At 44.0% G+C, this 24,845-nt stretch overlaps 1 protein-coding gene across 1 annotated transcript; it reads right to left on the bottom strand.

The window, feature by feature from the left end:
• Nucleotides 1–191: 191 nt before the first annotated feature.
• On the bottom strand, nt 192–24,779 carry LOC138624719 (ATP-dependent RNA helicase DHX15-like). The gene is made up of 14 exons (XM_069705156.1): nt 24,637–24,779; nt 22,704–23,028; nt 21,349–21,542; nt 20,727–20,886; nt 19,254–19,472; nt 15,643–15,810; nt 9,887–9,973; nt 9,368–9,517; nt 8,782–8,890; nt 4,615–4,806; nt 3,369–3,491; nt 3,066–3,256; nt 1,910–2,079; nt 192–876 (listed from the first exon to the last, which is right to left on the bottom strand). Exons 1-14 carry the CDS (start codon nt 24,702–24,704, stop codon nt 759–761), a joined length of 2,274 nt encoding a protein of 757 aa, XP_069561257.1. The 5' UTR covers nt 24,705–24,779; the 3' UTR covers nt 192–758.
• Nucleotides 24,780–24,845: the final 66 nt, after the last annotated feature.

Here is a 24,845-nt window from a genome sequence, read left to right on the forward strand (position 1 = left end):
TGTTCCGAAACATTTGTAATTAACATTCCCCCTCACTCTGACTGTTTCTGAAGCTATCAATATCCCAGTAAGAAGACTTAACTTCCCCGAAGAGGCAGGAAACGAGCCGGATTTGGCAGGTCAAGACGTGATTGCTCCGTGTGCGTGTGCACGTGAGGGTTAAGTGAGAAGTTTATGTGCAGATTATCCTGTTATTTAAATGCTGACAGCGGGAAAAGTGTTTTTATTACAAAGTCATTTTTATTAAGTTGAACAGTTGACGGGAATTGTGACCAGAGTGCCCCCCCTTTAGTATCTCCGTGACAAGAGACCATTACATTATGCCGGCATCAAAATACAGTATAAATTACATTTGATCAAAAGCCGCTCTCCACAGACTAATGCCGCTTTAGCAGAACAAGCAAAACAACAGCCAAGAATCCCGAGCTGGAGAGGAATGTTGAAATTTACATGAAAAGATCATGCTTCACACAGAAATGGGTGAATTGCTAAATTCATAAATTTATAGTCCTTTCGTTCCTCGTAGCGGCTGAACCCGTTTGGTTTGAAGACAAAGAAAAGAGAAGGTGGCCCTCGGAGGCAACGGGACGAGATTCAATCGTTAAGAAAATGCATCAAGACACAGTCAAACAAAATGAAAACTCAAAATGAGGCTGTTGATGGAAATTTAAAAAGAAAAATAGAGAGAACACTGAAATGAGTTCAAATTAGACTTTGTACAGATACTGTAGATGGTGCGACGTCACATGCAAACCTTCTCAGTACTGAGTGTATTCCTTGGACGAGAGCTTTGCAATGATACGCTCCAACTGTCTCTTGGCTTCACACTGGGGGAAGTTACTCAGCTCGTAGTACTGCGGGGCAATTTTCACCAGCCTAGGACAGAAAGCAAGTCAACATTAGTCACCGACATCGTCGGCGGTTGTTTACTTGTGGGAGAACGCGCTTCTTCCATATTCACGCGCCGGCTACCGGTGCGGCCACAACCACTTGGAAACGCGTAATTGCACGAGGTCGCGGGAGGGGAAGAGGCAACGCGGGCGGAGGGGACGGTTGCCGTTTCTCTGGCGGCTCAGAAGGCTTCGCTGCCAACTTATTTCCATTCGATCTTGTTTTGTTTATTTTTAAACCAAAAATGACAATATTTCAGCAGCTGGAGATTCCTAAATGTAAATATCCTTCGTCGGCCAGACTCGCGGGCTTTCCTAAACACAGTCGCCGGGTTTTAGAGGCCTGAAATGTACTGGAAATATTGTATTTTTGAAGTTTAAACCCACAAGTTCAAAAAAACAACAACAAACAAAAAAAAAAAAAGGTGCCGAAACACTCACGGAATAACAAATTTACAAAAGGAACCAGTGATCAGTTTGATGCTAATTGAAAACAAACGAAATGAAAGTCATCATTTAACAGATGTAAAACACTGGTGTGATTGTGTTGCATGTTGAACATACTCGTGCGCAAAAACGGAATCCGATTTTACCGGCGGAAACGTTCAACACATTGTTGAACGCTGAAGAGAAATGCTTTGCTTGTATTACACCAGGTTTTTTTTTCCCCCAACCATCATAAAACTCAAGGTGCAGCAGGTGTTGTTGTTTTTTTCACAGCACCTGAACAACTGTAGCTCCGCCAGTGTTACCGATGTTTGGTGATTATTATCTTAACGGTCGACATTGCGTTTTTAAATAAATATCGTCACGATAATCGTCCAAAACGACATGAAAATGTAACATTTTTTTTTGTCAAATCCCCGCCCGCGACCCCTCACTGCTGCAGCGACACCCGAGCTCTCTAGAAACCCAGAAAAAAAACAACAACAACAACAACCCGAGTCGACGATACATTTTCCAATGAAACGCGACTTCTTCAAAACGGGTCATTCTTTGAATAGAAAACGGAAACGTACCACTCCGGTTTGATGTCTGTGCATGTGCGGATGTAATTCTTGGTGGTGAGTACAAACTCGTTGTAGAGCACCCACTCGGGTTTGTGGTCCAGCACAGTGGAGGGGTGCAGCTGTACGACTTGGTTGTCCTTCACCGTCAGGTAGTGGCCCGTGCGCTCCAGGTGAGCGATCTGCCGGCAGGTCAGGGGGGAGAGAGGAGGGTCACAAACGAACGCCGTGAAATCGAGCACGTACTCTGTACCGGTGTATTTTTATTTTTTGTTTTTTTTTGTTTGCTTTATTCAATCTCGGTCCCATGTTTGAATCATACGCAACCATCAGAATCTCGGGAGTAAACCGTTAATGCTTTGATAAACTCTCGGCAGCATCGTTACAGGCCAGCGAGGGAGATTTTTTTTTTTTTCCAGCACTCCGCCGGCGCTCGGTCGAGCTGCGGCCGTGATTAACCAAGGCAATCAGTCTCAATAAAGGCCTTTCCGAACAAAGACGTGATCTCACACACCCAACGCTTGAACATGAGCTACAAATTTGTCTCCAAGATAAAGGTTAATGTTGACAAATATTCAAATATTAACACCATAATTCAACTTGTCAGGTTGCTTGTTTCAGGTAGCCCTGAAAATGGCTTCTCGCAAAGCTGCCATTTGTTTCCTTGAGCGAGAAACAAATTGATTTGATTTCTTGTTATGTGTTAAAAACGAAGCAGCCCACTGTGTGTTTATGTGTGTGTGTGTGTGTGTGTGTGTGTGTGTGTGTGTGTGTGTGTGTGTGTGTGTGTGTGTGTGTGTGTGTGTGTGTGTGTGTGTGTGTGTGTGTGTGTGTGTGTGTGTGTGTGTGTGTGTGTGTGTGTGTTTGCTTTAAAGGCTGCTCTGAGCTGTATTTTCAGTTGGTACTTGTGTTGTGCACAAATACGTGTCTTTTTAAATGATCCATCTCAACAAGGGAAAACCTCACTGAGCATCAGATGAGCAGAAGAGCAGGATAGAGAGACCGTTTGCTCAAGTGTGAAACGTGGCCAAGAAATAACAAGCGCAAAGGCAATATTGTTTGACTTCGAAAACAAACTTAATGAGTGACAAAACGGCCCAGATGAGCACGTCCAACATCGATACGGGGAGCTAAGGACAACTGGAGAAAGGGCCCTGATCCCACTGACCTGCATGAAAAAGCCAGTGACCAGCGCCCGGCGGATGTTGGTGTAGTAATCCTTGCTGCTGAACTCGGTGCTCCTTCGCGGCAGGCTGAAGCGGTCCATGATTCGGGACAACTGCTGCCGTACGTTGTCTGCCGACATCAGCGAGCGGTAGTTGACAAAGTTGTCGTAGCACCACTGAGTGGCCTCGTGGTCTTGTGCGAGACGGGGGTGATTCAGAGTTAAAAAAACAAAACAAAAAAAACAACAACAACGTGTAAAACCGTGAGGAGAAAAAACATTCGCGCACGGGGAGGCCACACTCACTCTGTTTGAAGGCGTGGTAGACGTTGAGCAGCGTCAGGTGGTCTCCGTCGATGTGGGCGAAGCGCATCTTGGACTCGTCAGCCACCTTCTTGGCCTCCGTGGGTCGGACAAAGCACTGTGGGACTAAACAAGGTCGGTATAGGCCCCAACACAGCCGCCCATAGGGATAAGTTAAGCAAATCCCACAGACAGGAACAAGGCCTCAGCTCAAGAGAGGCACAGAGCACTTCACAGGGCACACTGCATTGCCAAGTGTTTATGGCGGAAAAGGAAAGTAGGTTTAAAGAGAAGGGAAGGAGGGTGGTTCTCTCCGTGGCTATCCGCAACAGTCCGGCTTTATACGAGCTACAGCGAACACACGACGCCCGGTCTGAACAAGCATCCTGACTTAAGAGATCTGACACACAGATGTAGAATTCACCCGGACTCTCCTCCCCGTGAACTGGCTGTGAACAGCTTAACGTCAAACCTGCTTGATTGTGGCTTTAATGGATAAAAGCTGTGTTTACTGAGCCTCGCGGTTGGTTGCTGTGACGGCACCGTTCTCAGGTGTACTTTTTGCTGCTTACTCTTAACGATCTCAGCAAAAACCCGCCATCCTGAAACACCTGCTTTAAGTGCACGCCACGTCCGAGCAGCTAGTTAAATCCATTTCCCCACTCTCAAAGACCCTCGCACTCCCTTCAAAGGCGTCAAGATTCATCTCAATGAGCAGCATTCTGCTTTGGCAAGCCCAAAGTGCAATTACTGCTGCAGCACGCTGCTCCGGCTACACCTATACATTTTGTACGGACATGTATTTTTCCCCTTCCTCACAAATAACAGCTGACACCACTGACTTTCACCTCTACCTGCCTTGTAGTGAAGTTCAGTAGGTACACACTACACTTATTCTAAGCAGACTTCAACAGCTGTTTGTACAGACAGTCAGTTGGAGTTCAACTATGTTAATGTGGGCAGGAAAAAAAAAACACTAAAACTCCTCAAAGCTTTTGGTATGCAAATATACCCATTAAAATCCTGATGTCAGCACAACTAGAATAAAAAAAGAGGGGTCACAGAATGCACACACATTTGAGGGTCTTAGAAGGTTTATAAAAAAAATAAATTAAAAAAAAAAAAGATAGGGAAGTTGCTGTTTATTTCCTTTAAGCTCACTGGTTGTTTCTGAGACATGGTCCATGAGCACAGGAAATGGAAAGAGTAGCAGCTCAGACCCACACAGTGGGCCAGCCCTGCGCATTACCTGACAACATGGCAGTGATGGAGAGGATCTCGTTCGAGCAGTTGAATTCGCAGCTGGCGATGACCATCTTGGCCAGCTGGGGGTCGAGGGGAAACTCTGCCATCATGGAGCCCAGCTCCGTCAGGTCGCCGTCGTCGTTGAGCGCTGCCAGGTAGTTGAGCAACTCCAGGGCTCGCATCAAGGTCTCTGGGGCTGCAGAGGACAGAGACGGGAGAGACGGGCCATTAAAATGTTCCAGGCCCGTGGGCAGAACACACACAGATGGAAGATACGGACAAAAGACAACACTGCCATCCTCTCATCGCAGCAACACTTGAGAACAATTTGGGGCCCTTTCACGCTTGTGTACGTCAGAATTGATTCATACTCCACAGTGTTTACATTTAGAACTGAAATGATTAGTCAATCGACAGAAGATGAACCAACAGTCAATTAAATGTCGTGTTGGCATTTCTCAAGCAGAACTGCTGACCGTACAGTAAATTCAGCTTTTTTTTTTGTCAGTTAAGATAGTCGACAAAATACCGTTGAGAAAACTATCTGTAGTTCAGTCAATTGCAGATTTAATCACGAGTTGCGGCCCTATTTAGATTTGTGGACCTCATGATAAATGTGTCATCTTTAGAATTTAACCTTAAATCAAACGATTCAAACTAATTCAAGCACCGTGTGGCAATATCTGCTGCCTAAAAGCAATTCAGCATTCAGGGCAAAAATCTAATTAAAATAGATCTTTTTGGCAAAGGAATTTGACTCCATATGGTCCAGCTATAAACTTCCTTGTTGGCTCGGTAACAAAGGTCATCAGCAAACTGATCAACCAGCAGAGTAAGAAAATAGAAAAGAAAAAAAGCTCAGATTCCATTGCCGGCTGCACTCGCAGGTTTAATAGAAGACAAATGCGATTAAAGAAAAGACACAAAAGAGTCAAACAAAGGGAAGCCGTTTGTGGGTTTGTACGAGAGTATGAGGTGAATCAAAATGAGAAGGCTCTCGGTATGTGACGGCCAGAGTAACGCCAGACAGCAACTTAGCGGAGAAGTAATCACGGCTGAGCTCATTTTTCATCCTCCGCTCAGGCAATCCTAAACAACTAATGCAATTACAGGGGAACTTTCTACTTAATGCTTCAACACAAAAGGCTTCCACCGTTTGGTTAAAAGATTTTTCCTCCAGATGCAATTATTGACCTTTGGCTCCCGAGAGCTGAAGCCTAATGACCAGTTGCATGTTAACTGAAAATTAGCTTCAAACACTGGCTTGCGGTGCTCGCTCACTTTCATTTCTCTCAAGTGCACCCAAAAAAAAAAAAAAAAAAAAAATTCAATTTCAAGCAGCACGGAGGCATTTTTTTTATGATTAACAAATATTGATTTGGGGCATCAAAGCTACTTTTTTTTTTTTATATATATATATATATTTATTTTTATACACAGTGAGTGCTGGCCACATTACTTACCACACCAATGGCTTGTAAGGGGCTGAACAAAAGGTGAAAATCTGATTTCCAAGTACTGCTAGCATGATCAACCAGTGTGGAAATTGAATCTATACCCATAGCGACTCATCAGAAAGTAAGTATCGACTGTCTCAACACCCAAGAATCCGATATATTAACCAAAGGCCAAATCAATGAGACGAAAGGCTAAAGGTACATTAAACCACATTGGCTTTGAAAGGCACTTCTTAGGAAATGTCACGAGGAAAATGAATCCCAGCCAGCCAGGTCCTTGAGTAAATCGCTACTGATTTCTTTTGGATTTTCCATTTGGTTGTCTGGCTCGCACTGTCGCTGCTCTGTTTAGTGAGCGAGGTGGGAAAGGAGAGAAATAAAGTAGATATCTGAGCATTTCACGGTAAAAGGAAACCGAAGTATCCTGGTGTTTGGGGCTTTGATTATCAGCGGGGACAGTGTCGAAACTCATCAAGCACACAAGTTTTAAACACAGAAACAATAAAAACAAAATTAAAAAAAAAGTATGTTGGCCTAGACTGACCACAGAATTACCCAAAACATCCACTAATACACAAATAAAGGATTTCAAACTTGCCAAAAAATGATAAATAAAGGAGTTCAATCGACAAAAAAACTGAAACTCATGTAATGCTGTTGTTTGTCTGTCTGCTGCTCGACTCTCCCGAGACACTTCTGTGACCTGTGCATCTTCTCTGAGGTCGGCCTTTGACAGCTTATCAGAATTGAACCCCTGTAAATAGATGTTATGAAACGTGTCTAGTAACTCTCTCAGACTTCAAGCGGACTTCATTTGTTGCAACCAACTACCTCCAACTTCCAACCTGCTCAGGAGCTTCTTAAGAGAAACCTTCTGCTACATGTGGATCAAATAATAAAAGGGTAATCCTCCCCTTTTCCTTCGCCCCACTATTCCCAGTTAGACTCATCAGACAAGGCCAATCCCCCGTGTTGACGTATACCCTTGCATTTTGTGAGAAATGCGGGGTGGCGGTGGAGGTCAGTCACGTTTCACTGGAGGAATATAAAGGGAAGGCAATAGCCAAGGTGATAGCGCTGCTATTGATGTAACCAATTTCATTCTCAAAATGGCGTTTGCCACAGTGGACGGGGAGAGATGGGTTTAATCTCAGAGGTGAGATGAAAACTATATTATGGTGAGAAAAGAGGGGAGGGAGGGAGGGAGGGAGGGAGGGAGGGGAGGTTAAGGATAGGAAAAGGAGGGGTGGTCTCCTCGGGAAGACGGAGGGAACACGCACTCTCCTGGAGGATGCCATGACTTGGCGAGGAGACAACATCCGTTCTCTGGCAAAGTTACAACAGATGTAGCTCAAGAGACAGACACAGGCCGAGCATAAACGGACTGACTGATCAGCCCCAATACTAAATCCACACATCACTTTGAACAGCAATAATATTAACATAAAGACGACTGCTCAAAAAAACTGCAAAATGCTACCCTGTAGTCCGTGTCTGTCAGAGCACAAATCCTCAAATCTCCAAACATTCACTATGTATTACTTGATGTCTGCCAAGATCCCTTTTTTGCTTTGTCGTTGTTCCCAAGTGACAGACAACCCAGATTTGATATCATACATCAAAACAAGCACAGTTCAACTAAATGTTGTTACGATTCCAGAGCAGTTTGTAGCTGCATTTGTCCTGATCCAGATGGCAGATGATGAAAGTCAAGATCTCTGTATTATTTGATATTGAAGTTATGATCCTTAAGATTTCCTTCGTCGTTAGTTTTCTGACACCTGTTGTAATAAAAGTAAGTGCAGCTTAAAACTAGAGAAACACAAATGAAGCTGCTGCTTTGTCGGAAATGAAACAGAAGAGTGCATCTCTTCAGGGCCAGTTCAGACCAAAGGTTCCCGAAGAGATGATTTTAAACTTGCAATCCCCGATACTGCAACAATCTGCAACCTGCCAGTGGACGAGACGACGTAACATCTCCATAGCAACAAATCTCCGTTTTAACCGCCAGCTTCTCTGGCTTTTTCATAGCTGGATATAATTTGTAGCATCTCTTAAGTCATGAATGAGGATAGTGACTTACGTGCAACAGCTGCATTTATAGTAGTGATGGAAATGACGCAAACATAAAAACAACGAGAGGGTGGAGAATTTGAAGCCACCCCTGGTTGCTTCAGCGAAATATCCTGGGGGCTTAATGCTAATTTAGGCAATGAACTTGAGACAGAGGCTCTCCCTCGTTTTGTAAATTTTTCACCGGAGCAGTTCCGACATTTAGAAGAAAACACAAACTATCACGCCTTACATTCTGCTCACTCGCGACTTGACAAGCCGAGTTGCATGCGACATCATCAGCAGGCTTGAGCTGAGCTTAGGCGGGCTAGTTCACACTGCTGCAGGTTTTCCCCGGCGACGTTCTGAAACATCGACATATCCTGTCGTGCATATGTAATCTGACCTGGGGTTTACGTTTAAGCATGGATTCATATAGCCAGTTCCAATTTTAGATCTGGACCAAACAAATCCCTGTTTCCTCCGAAGCCCTTATGAATCTGGGGGCACTTTGAGTTCCAAAAAAAAGTGCTCACCACAAGTAGTAACAAAAAAACATGATTTGACTTTATAAAACAAGACAAGATTGCGAACACTGAGCGTACAGTATAGAAATGTGTCTTTATAAGAAGCAAAGTAGGTTCATATATATGTATACTAACCTGGTGGGTCCATGAAGTCAAAGTGCACCAGGTCATCAATCCCCAGTTTCTTCAGCTGCAGCACCACAGAGCCCAGATTAGACCGCAGGATCTCTGGATACGTGTTGTCCTGCGCCAGTTAACAAGTACAAAAGAAGCCCAAGGAACAATTCAAAATGAATTCGTCAGGGTGCTTATTATCTGCTCATATGTCAACTTGAACAGAGACTGGTAGTCGAGGGTATTTTAAGGGCTATTTAACTTGTTTAAAAAAAATTCTCTCAGCCACGCTGCGTGATGTGAAAGAATTAGCCTGTTAAAGTAGAGACGTGGGCCTCCACAGGTCCATTTGTCACAAGGTGTCTGTGTCGTTACCACGAGGTTATGAAGAAGGGCAGAAAAGCTGCGGTTTAGCACGAGGCTGTTGGAATTATTATTCCAAGGAGTTTTAAGAGCAAATATTGCATAATAGAGAGCCTTTCCAGCTGGAGGGCTGCTCTGAGGGAGTACAAAGTGCTTGTGGCATAGCAGAATCTGAGGAATAAGATCAATCATGTGTTTACACCTTATGCAATTTTAATATTTTCCAAACTGGCTCGTTTCTTACCTGCATTTCTGTCTTGTAAGCTTTCTCTGTGTAGAGGCGGAAACACTTTCCTGGGCGTGTTCGACCAGCACGGCCTGCTCTCTGCTGGGCTGAGGCCTTGCTGATGGCTGTAACCAAAAGGGATTCCACTCTGATACGAGGGTTATACACCTGAGAGGAAAAGAGAAAGATGAGTTACATTTCAGGTGAATACAAAAAAAATATTCAAACTATGGTAGAAGTAAAATATAAGTAGTTAAGAAAACATTAACACTGACAATCTACTATATGTACAAGCAGCTAACAAAACATGTACAATAACACAAAAACACAATCTACTTTAGTGCATGTATAATCTCTTTCTGTGCCATGTGTATGACTTGGCTCCAGGCTGGTGAAATGTCAGAGGAATAAATAACAGGCTTTTCCATCTTTGCCGCTGTCAGGTGTCCACCGCTGTGTTTATCTGGGGATTCTCAGGCAACAGACGCAGATGATCGCTGCAGATAAAGGGTGGTGGGGAGAAAAAGGGAAGCTAACCTTTTGCTTGGCAAATCCGGGATCAATTACAAACACCACACCGTCGATGGTCAGGGACGTCTCGGCAATGTTTGTTGACACGACGACCTGTGGAAACGAGAACCCGTGAGTGAGGGAATGATCCACTCGGGGTGTCAGGACGGACTGACACTCCGGCCCTAGACCTCGTATGAAAATACTTGGGAGTCGGTTTCATGTATGGTCATCAGTTATTTAGCAAAAAAAAAAACAACAACAACAAAAAAAAAACTCCAACACAGGGCAAACTTAAACATTTAGAAAATCCATGGTTTAAGGGTAAAATGTTCACATTACAAAGTGCAGAGTTGATTTTTTTTTTTGCACACTGTCTAAAGCAACCCAACAAGCACCACAACAGTTTCTGCAATCTCGTTTGATGTGATATCATTGTATTTGTGCACAGAGCTGGCTTGAAATACATTACTCCTAGATTTGGGTTTTATGACTGTCCTCAGCACGTAGCCTCTTCTGTTAAGAGGTCGGCTTCCTTTCTTCAAAACCACCGATAACCGTTGATTTAATGGCTTCTCTTAGGTGACCTGCTTTTTAACACACTGAAGAGCTCAACAATGGTTTCTGCTTTCATCCAAACATCCTTTCTCCCACCAAACAAGGGCTGCTGTAACTCCCTCATGTGAACCCCGTACATGTCTCCTGATATTTGGAACACGGCTGTCTGCGGACATGCCAACTGTGCATGGTTCATGGCCACTGATTGGCTCTTGCCTTGTGCTACGCCATGCTGGCTCCTTCAAAGCTGTGCTTCAAATACAACCAGAGGCAAATGGCACCGCAAATGTTCACACTAAATTGTGTTTACAACATTCTGAAAGTCATTGATCTGACCACAGGAAAAATATGGGATAGTATTTCCATGGTTAGCCAGTCAATTATTAAGAGGAAGGCTGTGGCTCAGACGGTAGAGTGGGTTGCACACTAATCGGAAGGTTGGTGGTTCGATCCCCAGCTCCTCCTGTCCACATGCCTAAGTGTCCTTGAGCAAGACACTGAACCCTAAGTTGCTACCGATGGTGTACCATCGGTGTGTGAATGTGCTCCTGATGGCAGCACCTTGCATGGTGATCTGTCTCATTAGTGGGTGAATGGAAAAACTATGTAAAAGCACTTTGAGACCGAAAGGTGATAAAGCGCTATACAAGTACGGACCATTTATTGTGCAGCAGATTTGATTTGAAGTCACTGGCTTAGAGTTAAGGCATATTTAATGTGATAAAACTGTAATTAAGTAGCGAAACAACCACCACATCACAAGATGGATATATCATGTGTGATCAGGCTGTACTGTTCAATCATTATATTTCCAGAAATAGTGCACAGAGGAGTGTTGCAGTAAACCTTTTTCTAAGACCAGTGGGGGGGGGGGGAGACTGTGAACCGGCACCATATCCAACTCTCAGATCTTATTCTATCACAATTATCCCTGATGGCAAGTACGTCCATGAGAAATGACAGCTGAATCAAAGCAACAAAGATCTTAAAAAAATCAAATGAGTCACATCACCCTATGGGATTCTCGCTGTCAGCATGTACACAAACGGGGGCGAGGAGGGTAAGACAGATTTGCAGCTGCTCTCATGCGAACCTTGACCGCCGTTAGGGTGAGTTCTCCTTATATAACAGTGGAAAATGACTGCACAGAGAAACCCTTTAGATAAATCAAGGCACTTGAGACTGTGGCAGCTGGGTCGTGGCCCACTCTACTGGCAACTGCTACTCCAGTGTCATAGCTTAATATGTAAGTGGGTGTTTGGAAAAAATTACTCTCCACACTTTGAAATCTTTTTACTTGCTCAACATGTACCAAGACAGGAACAAGCTGGAGGCTGACCTGAGCAGTCGTGTGGTGGCGGCCGTCTGCTTTCTTGGTAAGTCGTTATCATAAAATGGCACGCACAAAACCAAACGGTTCTCTGTAGTCTTTGCTGATACAGGTCCACAGAACCAATTTTGCACACTTGACACACTTCTTTTGGAGCCATGCCTCTTCAGCTGTCTTCAAGCTGTGAGCCTTAGAGACTTTTAAATCCCACCTTTTAAGCGAGGATTTCTCTGCAGCCTGAGAATGCCTGGCTGTTTAGTTATTAATGTCAAAGAGCGCCTTTTTTCCCTCCCATTCAGCCGTTGACCTCAAGTAATTCACCTGTCCAGAGGCACATTCGCCTTTGTATTCATAGTCAAATGAAGAGGTGGCAATAAACGCAGGCATGAAACTGATCAGACAGCAGTATCTGGAAAATGTTTGGTTTGCTACACATGTAGTTCCTGGCTATTTTCATGTGACTGACATGTGTTACTTAATCGTGATAGACAACTAATAACAAAAGAGGCCCTCTAACTAACGGACCAACTGCCTAGTTTAAAAGGTAGAAAGTGCACTCGTAGTCTATTTGCGCGGCTGGAATTCAACACAACGTGACTATAATTTGTGACCACTATCATGGACTTGTTTGGTTTTCCAGTGTCTCCCTGCTTTGTAGATGCTAAATTTTAATTTCTAATAAATCCAAAGTTGAGGATATTTTGGGTCGACACTGCCAGTGGCGTCAAACATGAGTGGTCAAGTGGATGTGTCGCCGCATCAATGGAAAGATGATGATAACATGCGCAATGATAACCATTATTGTCTCATTTTATCTGTTACAAACAGGACAATTGGGGGCATTGGAATGAGTGGTTGGAAATGACCATGTGTACCAGAAGTGGAGGATATAACATAAGAACAAAAAGTGCAAGAAAGGATTTTGCAAATGAAACAACATCTATTCATCCTTTCATTATCTATACCCACTTTGCCCTGAACAGGGTCACAGGGGTGTTGGAGCCTATCCCAGCTGACCATGGGTGGAGGTGGGGTACATTTATACTAAAATAAATGATCACAATGCACATAGTTGAACAAACTGAAGTGACTTCACATTCTGGACAGAGCTTACATGATTTATAAAGCCATATATCTGAAACATCCCTGAAGAACCTCGTACCAAAGACGACGAGGTTGCTAAAAGTTAAGCTAATGGGAGGCCCCAGGTAATAACTCTGCTCAAGCAGTGGAAAAAGACAATCAGTGGCCTAAAGTTTTACAGGAGTCGCATCACTGTGAAACCAATTACCTACCGTGGCAGCCTGGAATTAAAGTAGCTGGCCGACAAAAGACCGATCAGGCCATCAGACTGTCTCATGACAGACACTGTATGCCAGCGACCAACATCCGAGCAAGGAATGAAAGGCATCGAATGCTTCAAAGTCCGGTTAAAAAAAATGGACCTGGGGAGGTTGCCATCGTCCTGCATGTTGAGACACAGTCAGTGCTCCAGCAGATGCCACACATGACACCCTCTCACATTTCATGATCATATGGGTGGCCTCATTGACTGCATTGATTCTGAAGGATTATCCGGGCTAGGGCCATTACACTGAACGCAGGCTGGCTCCTTCCAGTCTGTTGCTGCACTGGATAATCCTGGCTTCTTCATCAGTAATATCATTAGGGCATCATCTCTGCATGTTATTTCTGGGTTATTACCTGCAGGAGAGCAAGTACTATAGCTAACACAGGCCATCTTTTACATTCCCTGCCGGGGAAGCAAAGCCTTGTTGACAAAAAAAAAAAGCCTTCCCTTGACTGGGGAAAAGAACAACGTGCCGAAAGCGGCGTCGACGCAGCCACATACAAAGCTCGTTGAAATGGATACGCGGCAGGATCATAAGTGACATTTGAGGGAATATTCCAAACATGACAATGGTAACAACAATCCTAACACTCATCACAGCACATTTATTAAGAGACCATCTTCAAGACGCTGGAAAGCAGAGTGAGATTATTGTCTGCGTTTGCAATTAGTCAATTCCTGCCTTAGTTTTAAATGATGAAACTGTTCAAAAATGGAAGATCAGTGGCTTTTCTGCAGAAATAGAGCAATGACGAGCTAGTGCTTTATGTTAATTGAGCGGTACCTAATGCAGTCGTTAGCATGCATAGAGGCAGATGTGGCGAACTTTAATTCTTTTTCACTACTTCCTCTTGGGCTGCCTTTGATGACATCTCCACATTTTTCATTTGATGAGTCGTTCAGTCAGCCACTGAGGAGAAGCACATTTACTTCCAGCACGGCAACTTTAGATGCCACCTCAACCAATTCAACAAGCACCTGACAAATAGATCCGGAGGAAAAAGGGACATGAACTGTGTTGGTTTGAAGTTAAACGTGATTACCGGGTTAGCAGTTCAGACATCCACATCCACATTCACTACATACATACATATGTGTATGTGTGTGTATATATATATATATATATATACATATGTATATATATATATATATATATATATATATATATATATATATATACACACACACGCAGCCAAACAGGTGCCTTTGCTCAAATAATATTAAAGCCGCTCCCTTAGCAACCAGGGGCCTGTTTCATGTAAACATCTCTTTGAACAGCAGAGGCTAACACTGCCAATGATATTAGACCTTTTGAATCTTTTGATCTTATCCAACACTGAGTAATCACAATACTAAGAATGTTGAGCCTCTTAAGTCCATGCAGCACACATAGAGAGCCTGAAGAAAATATTACGCTTAAAGGAGCCGGATGTAGGATTTAGTGGCATCCAGTGGTGAGGTTGCAGATTGCGACCGTTTGGTTTGTCCTTTCTGGGCTACTGTATAAAAGACAGCACAAACAAAATGGCGTGCTTGGTGGAAGAGCACCCGCTCCCTGCGTAGATATGAAGGACTCACTCTATGAAAACGAAAACATAATGATTCTTAGTTTGATCCATGGAAATACAAACTTGAAGAGAGACCCACGTGGTGTGTCAAATATCACAAACAAAAACTAGGATCAAAAGCGTACGTATTCACATTCCAAGGATTCACCAAATCCCGGTTGAACCGAGCGTTTTCAAAAGTATCACGATATGTTTAACAGCCCATAAATATTTTCACTGCTCATATGTCAGCCTGATCTGCCTCAATTGGAGGGGTTGTAGCGACAAGTCATTCATCAACACCGTCCCCTATCAGATGTTCGGGGTGAATGTTTGCTCATTCACTGGCGTGATGATATTCTGATGTTCTGTCAGATCCCTGGCCAACAGTGTGACAGTGCAGGTGGTGCTGCTACTCTGCTGATGAGCCAGTCTGTATAAAAAAAACTGTCACACAAAGGAGAGTAACTCTTTCGCTTCTTTATCAAGAAGAAGATCATCCACTCCTTAAGAGATGAAGTGACTGAAGAAGATTGGACTATGTGTAGCAAGAAAAGTCCTGTATTTTTTGTTTTGGTCAGCTCATATTAAGTGCACCTTTTTCCCCATGGTTTCAGACAGAAGAGGTCTGAGGCCTCCTCTTTGAGTAGCGGAAGGGGCCTGTGCAAATGCAGTGGCGAGATAAAAAACGACTGAGAATCCAGTACTTTTCCTCAGGCTCAGAGGGCGTGAGTAATACCCCAGTTATAATTTAGAGCAGAGAATCACATGCTGACAAAAGCAGCATATGTTGTGTGAGTCAGTTCTGCACTAAAGCTGAGAAAGGGGAAAAAAGTTTCAGTCCCTACCTTCCAGCTCTCCTACTTCACCCACCTTATTCCCCATCTGGCCTTTCTGCACCAACCGCACTCAATTTCTCTTCACTTACCCTATCCCTCAAAGTCCCCGCTTCGACCCCCACCCCCTGAGTGTTTTTATAGCAAGCGGGCAGCTATACCTTCCTTCCGATGGCTCCGTTTGGTTTATTGGGCGGTGGTGGCTCAAAGATCCTCTGCTGCTGCTGCGGAGGCAGCGTGGAGTACAGTGGGATGATTTTGATGTCGCCGACATCCGGTCCCAGGTCGTCGACCTCCCTCTTGATTCGCTTGCAGGCTTCGTCGATTTCCTGCAAGATGGAAGCACGACAGTTAACCCGCAAACACGGAAATTCAAACGGGTTCCGAACAACATCTGGACAAACAATGGTGGCGAATCTGGATGATAGGGGAAGGCAAGAGGAGGCAGCCGGGGAAACCGTGGTTCCCTGCTACAGTACATTTGTTCTAACTATCGCTCCATCTGACGGAGGAAATTAAACCTGGACTGCAGTATGCTTTGCTGAGCTCCCTGTGGCTCTGTTGTCAAATGCAGCAATCATGGAAAACATGGACGCGCACGCTCGGAAGACAGACACACCGACACACACACACACACACGCAGCCAGACAGACTCAAACAGGGTTCATTATTCCACAGTGCAGTATTGTAGAGGGGAATGTGATATGAGACTGCAGCACTGATGCATAACCAGCGGCAAATCATGGCAGATCAGTTTAGTGAAGCTGAACATTCTAGAGCCGTCGGGCTGGCAGACAGACAAGACACAGGCGCTGAGCAGCGCCAGGAATAAGAAAGCACGATAGTGAGCACAGGGTTCGGGCTTATTCTCTAAAGGCCCATGAGAATACAACGTTAAATGTACTAAATATGCCTACATATTCCACAGGCCGGAGCGACACAGGGAAACTTGATTTATTTTCCACACTCTAAACATCTTCATTTCTTCCTCTATCTTGAAAGTTTGAAGTAGTTTGCGGTGTGGACCAAAACAACATACAAATGCTTTTCATTTGTAAGCAACTCCCATTTTCAGATTTTTCCTAACAATCATTTAATCTTTATGAAGCTGCAGTTACTATGTGTGTCACAGCCTGTGCTGTTGCACCACCTGCAGGCCCATGGGAGCAATGCAGAGACTTCTCAAAGTGTCACAATGAATGCCGCGATGAACAAGGCTCTCCGATTCCAAAACATTACTGTACGGCTGCTTACAGACATGAAATGAGCTCCACTGAGCTCTTCATGCATTCTTTTTTATCTTTGAGCCGGCCAACAAAATGGCTCATTGAACATTTTTGTTTACTTTAAAACATACTGGGCTTTGATTCGTTAAAGCATGACTAAAAGGGACTTAATATGAACCACTGTGTGAGGCCACACTTGCTTTGACATGAGAAGTACCACAGTGATGTTTCCTGTTTTCCTTCTGGACTGCAAATGCGCTATTAGCCCTGTTTGTCCCCTTGTTCATCGCATTAAGTCAAACCCTGCTGATGGCCATGTGCCTCTTAATCAACACACTGACAAGTGGAAAACGGTAAATCTGAATGGATTGGTAAAATTAGCCTCAGTATTAATAGCCTATCAAGCCTCTGGATGCAGCAGCTGCCATGGAGGAAAAAAATGGACCTCTTTGCCAAAGCGCTGGAAGCAAGCTGGCTGTCTGTCCCTTAGGGACATGAAGACAAAGTGTGTGTGTGTGTGTGTGTGTGTGTGTGTGTGTGTGTGTGTGTGTGTGTGTGTGTGTGTGTGTGTGTGTGTGTGTGTGTGTGTGTGTGTGCGTGCACACACATGGGGGCAGTTGGCCAGTGTTGGGAAACTGTCCACCACCTGCGACCCCAGAAGCAACAATCTACAGCCAAGCTAATAACCGACACATTTAGGCACTCCTCTTGACTAGCAAACAACCCCCCCCCCCCCCCCCCGCCAATCCTCATGTTTTGATGTTAGCTGCTGAGGGGGAAGCTTAAATATTAGGACTTATCTTTACTCGGCAGCTGTGATAAGTTTCGACTTTCTTGTTTGGAGTTGGTGCTTCAGTTCTATTTGTTTGTGGAAGCAAAATATCTTATGGAAGAACTGTGGAAGAGAGAGGAACACAGTCCTTCGCATTTACTTTCTTCTGTTCTAAATGAAACAGTCAGATAAAACGAGTCCATGGCTTTGCCATGCATCTGCCTCCCAATCATTAGTCTACATCAAAGTTGCTGGTAGACGGAAGAGGTTAAGAAGCGCTCGAGGGGCGTGCTGCTGCACCCTTTGAACAGACATCTTTGCCAGACCTACCACACATTACCTTCTTTAACCCAATTAGGAGGGGGTGATAATGAACTCACGGTGGGAGTGCTCTCAGTAATGCCTTAGCTTGACACAGTGCGGGGCGGGGGGTAGAATATAAATCAACAAATTACATCTAACTGCAAAAACACGTTGCCTGCAAAAAATCCCTGACTTTTTTTTACTTATTCACCGGATTGACTATCGGTGTTTCTGGCCATCCGAGCGGCTGGGATACCACTAAATCTAAAAATCAATTACTAGTCCTCATAGGAGACCACTTCAAACAGCATGCCCCCCCCCCATGACTTTATCCTGTTTGTAACAAGCTGCAGATCGATCCTGCTTTGGCAAATGAAAACTGACGTAGGTGGACCACAGTTAAGCTGGTGTCGAGTGACAAATAATTACTGCTAATAACCGACCCCGTCGCACGACATGATTGAGGAAGCCACAGTAACATGAGCTTATTGGTGTAATTGGTCGTGTGCAACAAAGGTGCGAATACTAAAATGAAGTTACATTTAGTTTACGAACACAAGTCATCACATGGGCTCCGGCACCATTTTGTCAAAGTGCCGAGAGAATAATCATAGCAGCACATGCACTCCTGGGTCCGACAGGCTTCTCCTGTCCAGTGATCAGGAGATTGAAACATTTGTTGGTGCTTTTCTGCGTGTGTCCACCCAGCTGTGACCGAATTCATCACTTTGGGCATGGACCCTGACCTCCATTACACATCAGTGGACAACATTTGCAGCGAGGGGGGAAAAAAATAATAAATGACTTAATTTCAGAGATTTGTGGGAAGGGCAGAATCTGGGTCACTCCACGTATTTTTTTTTTTTTTTTCCCCCTTTCCTCCCCCACTCGCTGTACAAATCCTGGTGGTTCCCCAACAGGCGCAGTCACGGCGTTACCATCTATCAACGTGAGGATTAATCATTTCCTGTGCAGAGAGTGCACGTGTGTGTCCTCATGACACTGCATGTGAGTAACTCATCTATGTAATTAGATTAATATACACAGTCTTAACTTTGGAGATGTAGAAACGATGAAATCAATTATTTGATCATTTACATTTTTATGGAGCACAAATACTAAACAGATTCATTGCTCTTCTCTGTTTCATTTAATAGTAAATTGACTGGATTTGTGTTTTGCACCGTTAGTGATAAAAAAAAAAAAAAACCTGACAATTTTCAGAAATTTTTAAGTCTAGACGATCAATAGAATAAATGACCAACGGATAAACAAAACAATAATTAGCTGCAGTGCCGCACAGCGCTGATGAATGTATCTCCAGAAATGATACAACCGTTTAAAAACATCAGCAAAGTTTCTGTTTACAACATCATGAACGTCGCTTTTTTCGAACACAAATAATCCTTTAAAAAAAAAAAAAAAAAAAAAAAAAAAAAAACATGCTCATTGTAAATCTGTGGAGTCGTACCTCTTGTCCGGTGAGGAAGAGCAAAGCGTCCCCTTCATCCTCCTCACACATGTGGATCTGCATCACAGTGCGGATGGCTGCCTCCAGATAGTCCCGCTCTGGTTCTGGCGTGTAGAAAATCTCCACGGGGTGCGTGCGTCCGGGGATGGTTAGCAGCGGGCAGCTGTCAAAGTACACCTGGAACTTCCCGGCGTCGAGCGTGGCGCTCATGACGATGACCTGAACGGAGAAGGGCACAGGAGAGGGAGTGAGGCGGAACAAGTCTGCGAGCTACAATGTGGTTGTAACAGAGGTGAACGGAAAGATAAAAAAATAAATAAAAGGAAAAAAAAAACCAGCAGCGTGTAAATGACCAGCTATTATGGGAGTGAGCACTCGAGTGAAGAAACAGTTAACATTTGATATGGCTTGATGATGATCGGGGATAAGGACACATGCTGAGTAAACAAGAGTGAAGAGTGCAAAACCCAACACAGGACGGATATTGCTATGAATTAGACTTCAGGACGAGGGCGCTGGCCAAAAACCCAAGATGGTGTCTATAATGCAGAACTTGGCATCCCGATCCGAGTCACTGACCTACACAAAGCTATGACAGTCCTTGTTCCTGATGTTGGGTACACAATGTTCTCTCCAGAGCCATTAGATAGAGTGCATTAGGATTCTGATGGGAAACACGTCTCCCATTTTCAATCGCAAACATTTTCAAGGGCCAGCGTCTCTGCATTTCGCTTTATGCTCTGCGAGACATCATAATTGCTCTTAATCAAGGCAAATTAAACTTTCAAATTTGGTAGGCGATAGGGATGAAGGAGATAGAGGAGTGTGGGTGGATGATCATTCCCAATAACCTAGACCTCATTTAACAGTCCGTGAACAACAATCTAACCTTTGATTCCACACTGACAAACAACTAGTTATTATCCATCTGCTTTATGAAAATGATGTCTGTCACACTCCAGCCTATAAAACTTCTGCCTGCCTGCCTGCCTGGTTCTCCCATCCACACCGACACGTTGCCGTTCTCCTCCTGGGTGACTGGCTTAAAATTGGGGATGACTTTGGGTGCAATCTCCACTGTCGCTGCGGTGCAGAATCGATGCGCATTTCGGAGCCTAACAGCAATATTTCTCTTCCCTCAACACATACACAGTTGTCAGACTTGGAGACACTGTCAGAAAAAAAAGTGACAGAAGAGAGGAGTGACAGAAGAGGAACACAAGCACTGGCTGTCACTAGATTTACCCTCAGGGAAAGTAATCTTTAGGGCTTGAACATTTGTTAAACAGGTATTTTGAGGAAACCAATGCAACTGCTAAAAAAGTGGCTCTGGACAGATAAAAACCATTTACATTTGCAAACTTACACTCCCTGTAAAATTAATCTACCCGCCGTCGACAGGATTGCGGGAGCTGATCTGGAAAGTAAGGCCACAAACGGTACTGAATCAACTCCCCACATTTCTTTTTTTACCTTCAGGTCAGACCTTTGGCGGACCACCTCCTTGAGGACCCCCATGAGAATGTCTGTGGCTAATGTGCGTTCGTGGGCCTCATCCAGGATGATGACACCGTAGCGCTCTAGGAGAGGATCGTTCATGGCCTCCCGCAGCAGCATTCCATCTGTCATGTACCTGGGTGAACCGAAGAGATGCAGACAACACTGTGAGAACAGGGATTCAGTATTTTTTTTTTTATCATCATGCACAATCGCATTATCTGAATAAAACCTCAAATTAAAGTACAAAATTCCCCCTAGAGGCATTTCCCTTTTCAAAGTGATCTGGGCAGGATTTTCTAAATACATTACTCTTACCCACCTGTAAGTCAGAATAAGAGCGAGATGAATTTCTAAAAATTCAAACACTCAATCACCAAGAATAAAACAATTTATTATTTACCCACCTCTGCAAACTGTTAATCAATGTCAGCTATTAAATATTACGTGTTATTTATTGCAAACACTGTCTATTATAACTTGTCCAAGGCTTGTTATCAACTTCTCTAAAGACAGGTGTAGGCTTTTATTAACTAAGTAAGGACCAACTTTGATTTAAAAAAAATAAAATTAAAAAATAAATAAATCTCCTTCTTACTTGAGCACAGTCTTGGCAGAGCTGCAGTCCTCAAACCTGATGGAGTAGCCCACCTCTTGGCCCAGCATGACATCCATCTCGTCCGCAACTCTCTGGGCGACGCTCATGGCCGCCACCCTCCTGGGCTGCGTGCAGGCCACTGCTCTCTTCGGGCCTGAAATTGCCCGCACCATGTCCACACACCACTGAGGGATCTGGAGGTCAGAAGCAGAAAAGGTCGGGCTTTGTTTGAACCAAAGAGTCACTATATATGTAGATTAACTAAAGTACCTGGTGCACAAGTCACATGCAGATATTCTACACACAATACGCTTTGCTGCGTCCTGTCAAACAATCATCGATAAAAGTCCAAATTTTCTTGCTCAAAAACAGAAGCAGCTTGAGAGTCTTACTTCCACTCTATTAATCTTACAGTCCGGATGACTGCCCTTTAGAGATGATTCAAATCTTACCAGTCGGTGAAATGTCAGCCAATCAGGAAGTACAAAAACAGCAGTGGCAGGTAAGGCTGAGATGAATATTTCAGAGACAGTAGTCAAATCTGTGATTAGTACTCGCAAGACCTGGCCCTAATCATCCCAACGCACTGGGTGGGATGCTCAGTCGGACTGCATGATTATCAGAATTAGGATTTGTATCAAGTCAATGCAAATGCAACATTCTTGATTAAAATTATGAAAAAACTCTCGTTCTTAATTGAAAATGAGAAAAAGCAATTCTTAAAAGATTATTATTAGTATGTCCTTTTTTTTTTTTTTTGCAGACATTTTTTGAAATACCATTAATCATTGAAGATGCATCACTGATTCCCTCAGAAGGCTATCTTTAAATATACATAAACAATAACCCTTTATCTCATTAAGCATGTGCTGTGTGTTTATGTAATGCTGACCACATATTGTTTATGTAGAAGTTAAAAAAAAAGAATAATGAATATAAGAAAATGCACTTGTTTTATTGGATCCTCATGGCAGAAAACACTGACGAGATTACACCACTTGATTTAAGAAGTATTTGGGAGATAGTGTATATTCATCTCAGAAGGAAGCCAAGCCTCAACCAGTGATTTACTGTAATCTTCTCTAATGCTAATTTAAAAAGGACAACCCAGCTCTTTCAAGGACTTCAAATAAACCCAACAAGGTTGATAACTGGGAATCAACTCCAGGAAAAAAACTGCTTAAAATGCATCAACTGTTCATTCCACCCTGCTTTTGAATGATATAATTACACCAATTTGAATCACTGAATTTTTAAGCTTTTATTCAGGTCGAAACATGTATTTTTTTTGGGGGGGGGGGGGGGCAAGCGTTCGCTGCTGTATTGCCAAATTGTGAAATACTCTGTCTTTCTACCTGCGTGGTCTTTCCAGAGCCCGTCTCTCCCACCAGCACAAAAGACTGGTTCCGCATCAGGATGTCGTTGAAGGTGTCTTTGTATTCCCAGACAGGCAGCTGCAGCCGCTTCTTCAGGATCTCGTAGAAGCGTGGCGTGTGGGGCAGGTTGGTGAAGGGGTTGATCTGCTGCTGTACGTGGGGTTGCTTAAGGAAGCCTAAACTGCCCACAGCTGGGTTGGTGGCCACCCCGGATGACCTTACATCTCGCTCCCTGTCACGGTCTCGATCCCGTTCACGGTCCCTGTCCCGCGACCGTTCATCACGGTCTCTGTCCCTGTCGCGCCTGCGAGAGAAAGACACGCGAGGTGAAGATTTGATGAGGCGCTGTCACGCGGAGTAAACCAATTTAGTTTCCAATGAGGCCGCAAAACACCATCAAGTGGATGCGGGCACAAAACTGGACAGGAAAGCCACAACATGGAACAAACCGTGCACAAAAGTTTGGCCGTGTCGAGTTCTTTTCTTAAAATCGCATGAAAAGGTTACTGCACATTTCTTTTTTTCACGGCAGCAAAACGCAGTCTAATCAAGTGTGGCATGCAAAGGTCGTGAATAAACTAATTGTCTGCCGCAATTTATTTTCTCCTAACGCAGAAAGATATATCCAGTGGCTTCAGAGCTGAATGTGAAGCATTTACGTCCCCGCATTAGCTGCAAAACGTTGCGCATAGTGCTGCCTATAATACATCCTCGAACTCGGGACTTTGCAGCCAACTATTGCATCGATGCTGGCGGCACGCGAGCCAAATGTATTAGACGGTGTGGGTTCATGACAAGGTGTGAAGGTCTCACTTTGGTACTACTACTGAAGTTGACTCCACATTAACAAGCCGGTGCAAACCCGCTTCTCCAAAGTCCAGAGCATTGACAAAACCAAACCAACGCAGTCAACCAGACATCTAGAGTCCCAAACCTAAATAGGCTCTTTTCTCCTGTCTCAGCCAAGGGCCAAGGACCCTGCATAATCTTGCAGCACCATTACTGATCAAAACTTTCGCTGCCCTATTCCAGCTCTGGGCTGCTCAGATCACTAAACCAGGATCCTTCGCAAATCCAAACAAGATTGCACAGGGCCTCATCCTTTTGGTATACTCTCCCTGAGTCTGTGATCAGCTTTAAAAATAAATAAATAAAAACAAAACTACTTTTTTCCCCCCATACTTGCCTTCCCTGCAACGGGGCTGTGAATATTTCATTTTATATTGCTATGTGTTGCGTAATTTTCTGCTTGTACACCCTGTGCAGTACTTTGTAACTTTAAAGAGGCGCTGTATAATTAAACTGTATTTATTTACTGATAAAAAAAATGGTTTAAATTACGCATGTGCGGCACAACTACAGGCAAAAAAAAAAAAAAAAAAAAATGTAGGTCTGAGACTGATGTTGTCAGATCTGTCAACGCAATCAACTCGTCCTTCCGGGTGCAAAATACACTTGCGCGCAAGCTTTGACTTTAAAAATCAAATATACATTTCCATGCGTATTTATTTCTCTCCGTGAGATCTTTTTTTTTTGCTTGTTTTTGTTTGTTTTTGTGTGTGTTGCTTGTGAAACGCTTCGACGCAGCAGCGTGTCGCGTTAGCCACGTGCAGCCCCCCGGAGTAGGCCGGTGGCGGAATAACTGTTTGCTCAAAAAGGGGGAGGTGGGGGCTCACCAAATTGCACAGCTTTTAACGTCTAACAGAAACCACGTGTAGCTTTAAATCAAATTATTAAAAAAAAAAAAAAACAAACGAGGGATCGGCGGGCGGTGTTGAACCTTAGCGGCGTGGCTGCGTGTAGCACGGCTAGCCTAGCATCGGGACAAAAACAAACAGCCAGTTACGGCAACCGAAAGCACCCGTAAAAACAGCTTCACGCTGCCGGGCGGGAGGAGGCCAACGTTACGTACCCGTCAGATGACCGCTTTTTACTCGACGAATAATCGTCACCCAAGTCTAAACGATGTCGCTTGGACATCTTGCCGCAAGTTATCTGTCCAAACGGGCAAGCTAATTAGTCCATGCGAGAGATCCTGCCCAAACCGTTAAAACACCGGGCAAAATGGCGACCGGAAGCTCTTACCTCATCGTCGTTATCCTTGACGACAAAAAAAAAAAA

This window comes from Brachyistius frenatus, unplaced genomic scaffold, assembly GCF_029030835.1.
Source record: "Brachyistius frenatus isolate BFR_SWC_R1_liver_20210118 unplaced genomic scaffold, ASM2903083v1 Contig_54, whole genome shotgun sequence".
Lineage (NCBI taxonomy): Eukaryota > Metazoa > Chordata > Actinopteri > Embiotocidae > Brachyistius > Brachyistius frenatus.

Bases quoted from the DNA above. Each gene is read 5' to 3' on its own strand.
- LOC138624719 (XM_069705156.1), bottom strand. From the start codon at position 24,704: ATGTCCAAGCGACATCGTTTAGACTTGGGTGACGATTATTCGTCGAGT. The intron at 23,029-24,636 runs GTACGTAACGTT...TTTCTCTCGCAG, and splicing joins AAAAAGCGGTCATCTGACGG to GCGCGACAGGGACAGAGACC. The intron at 8,891-9,367 runs GTAAGAAACGAG...TAACTGGCGCAG, and splicing joins CTTACAAGACAGAAATGCAG to GACAACACGTATCCAGAGAT.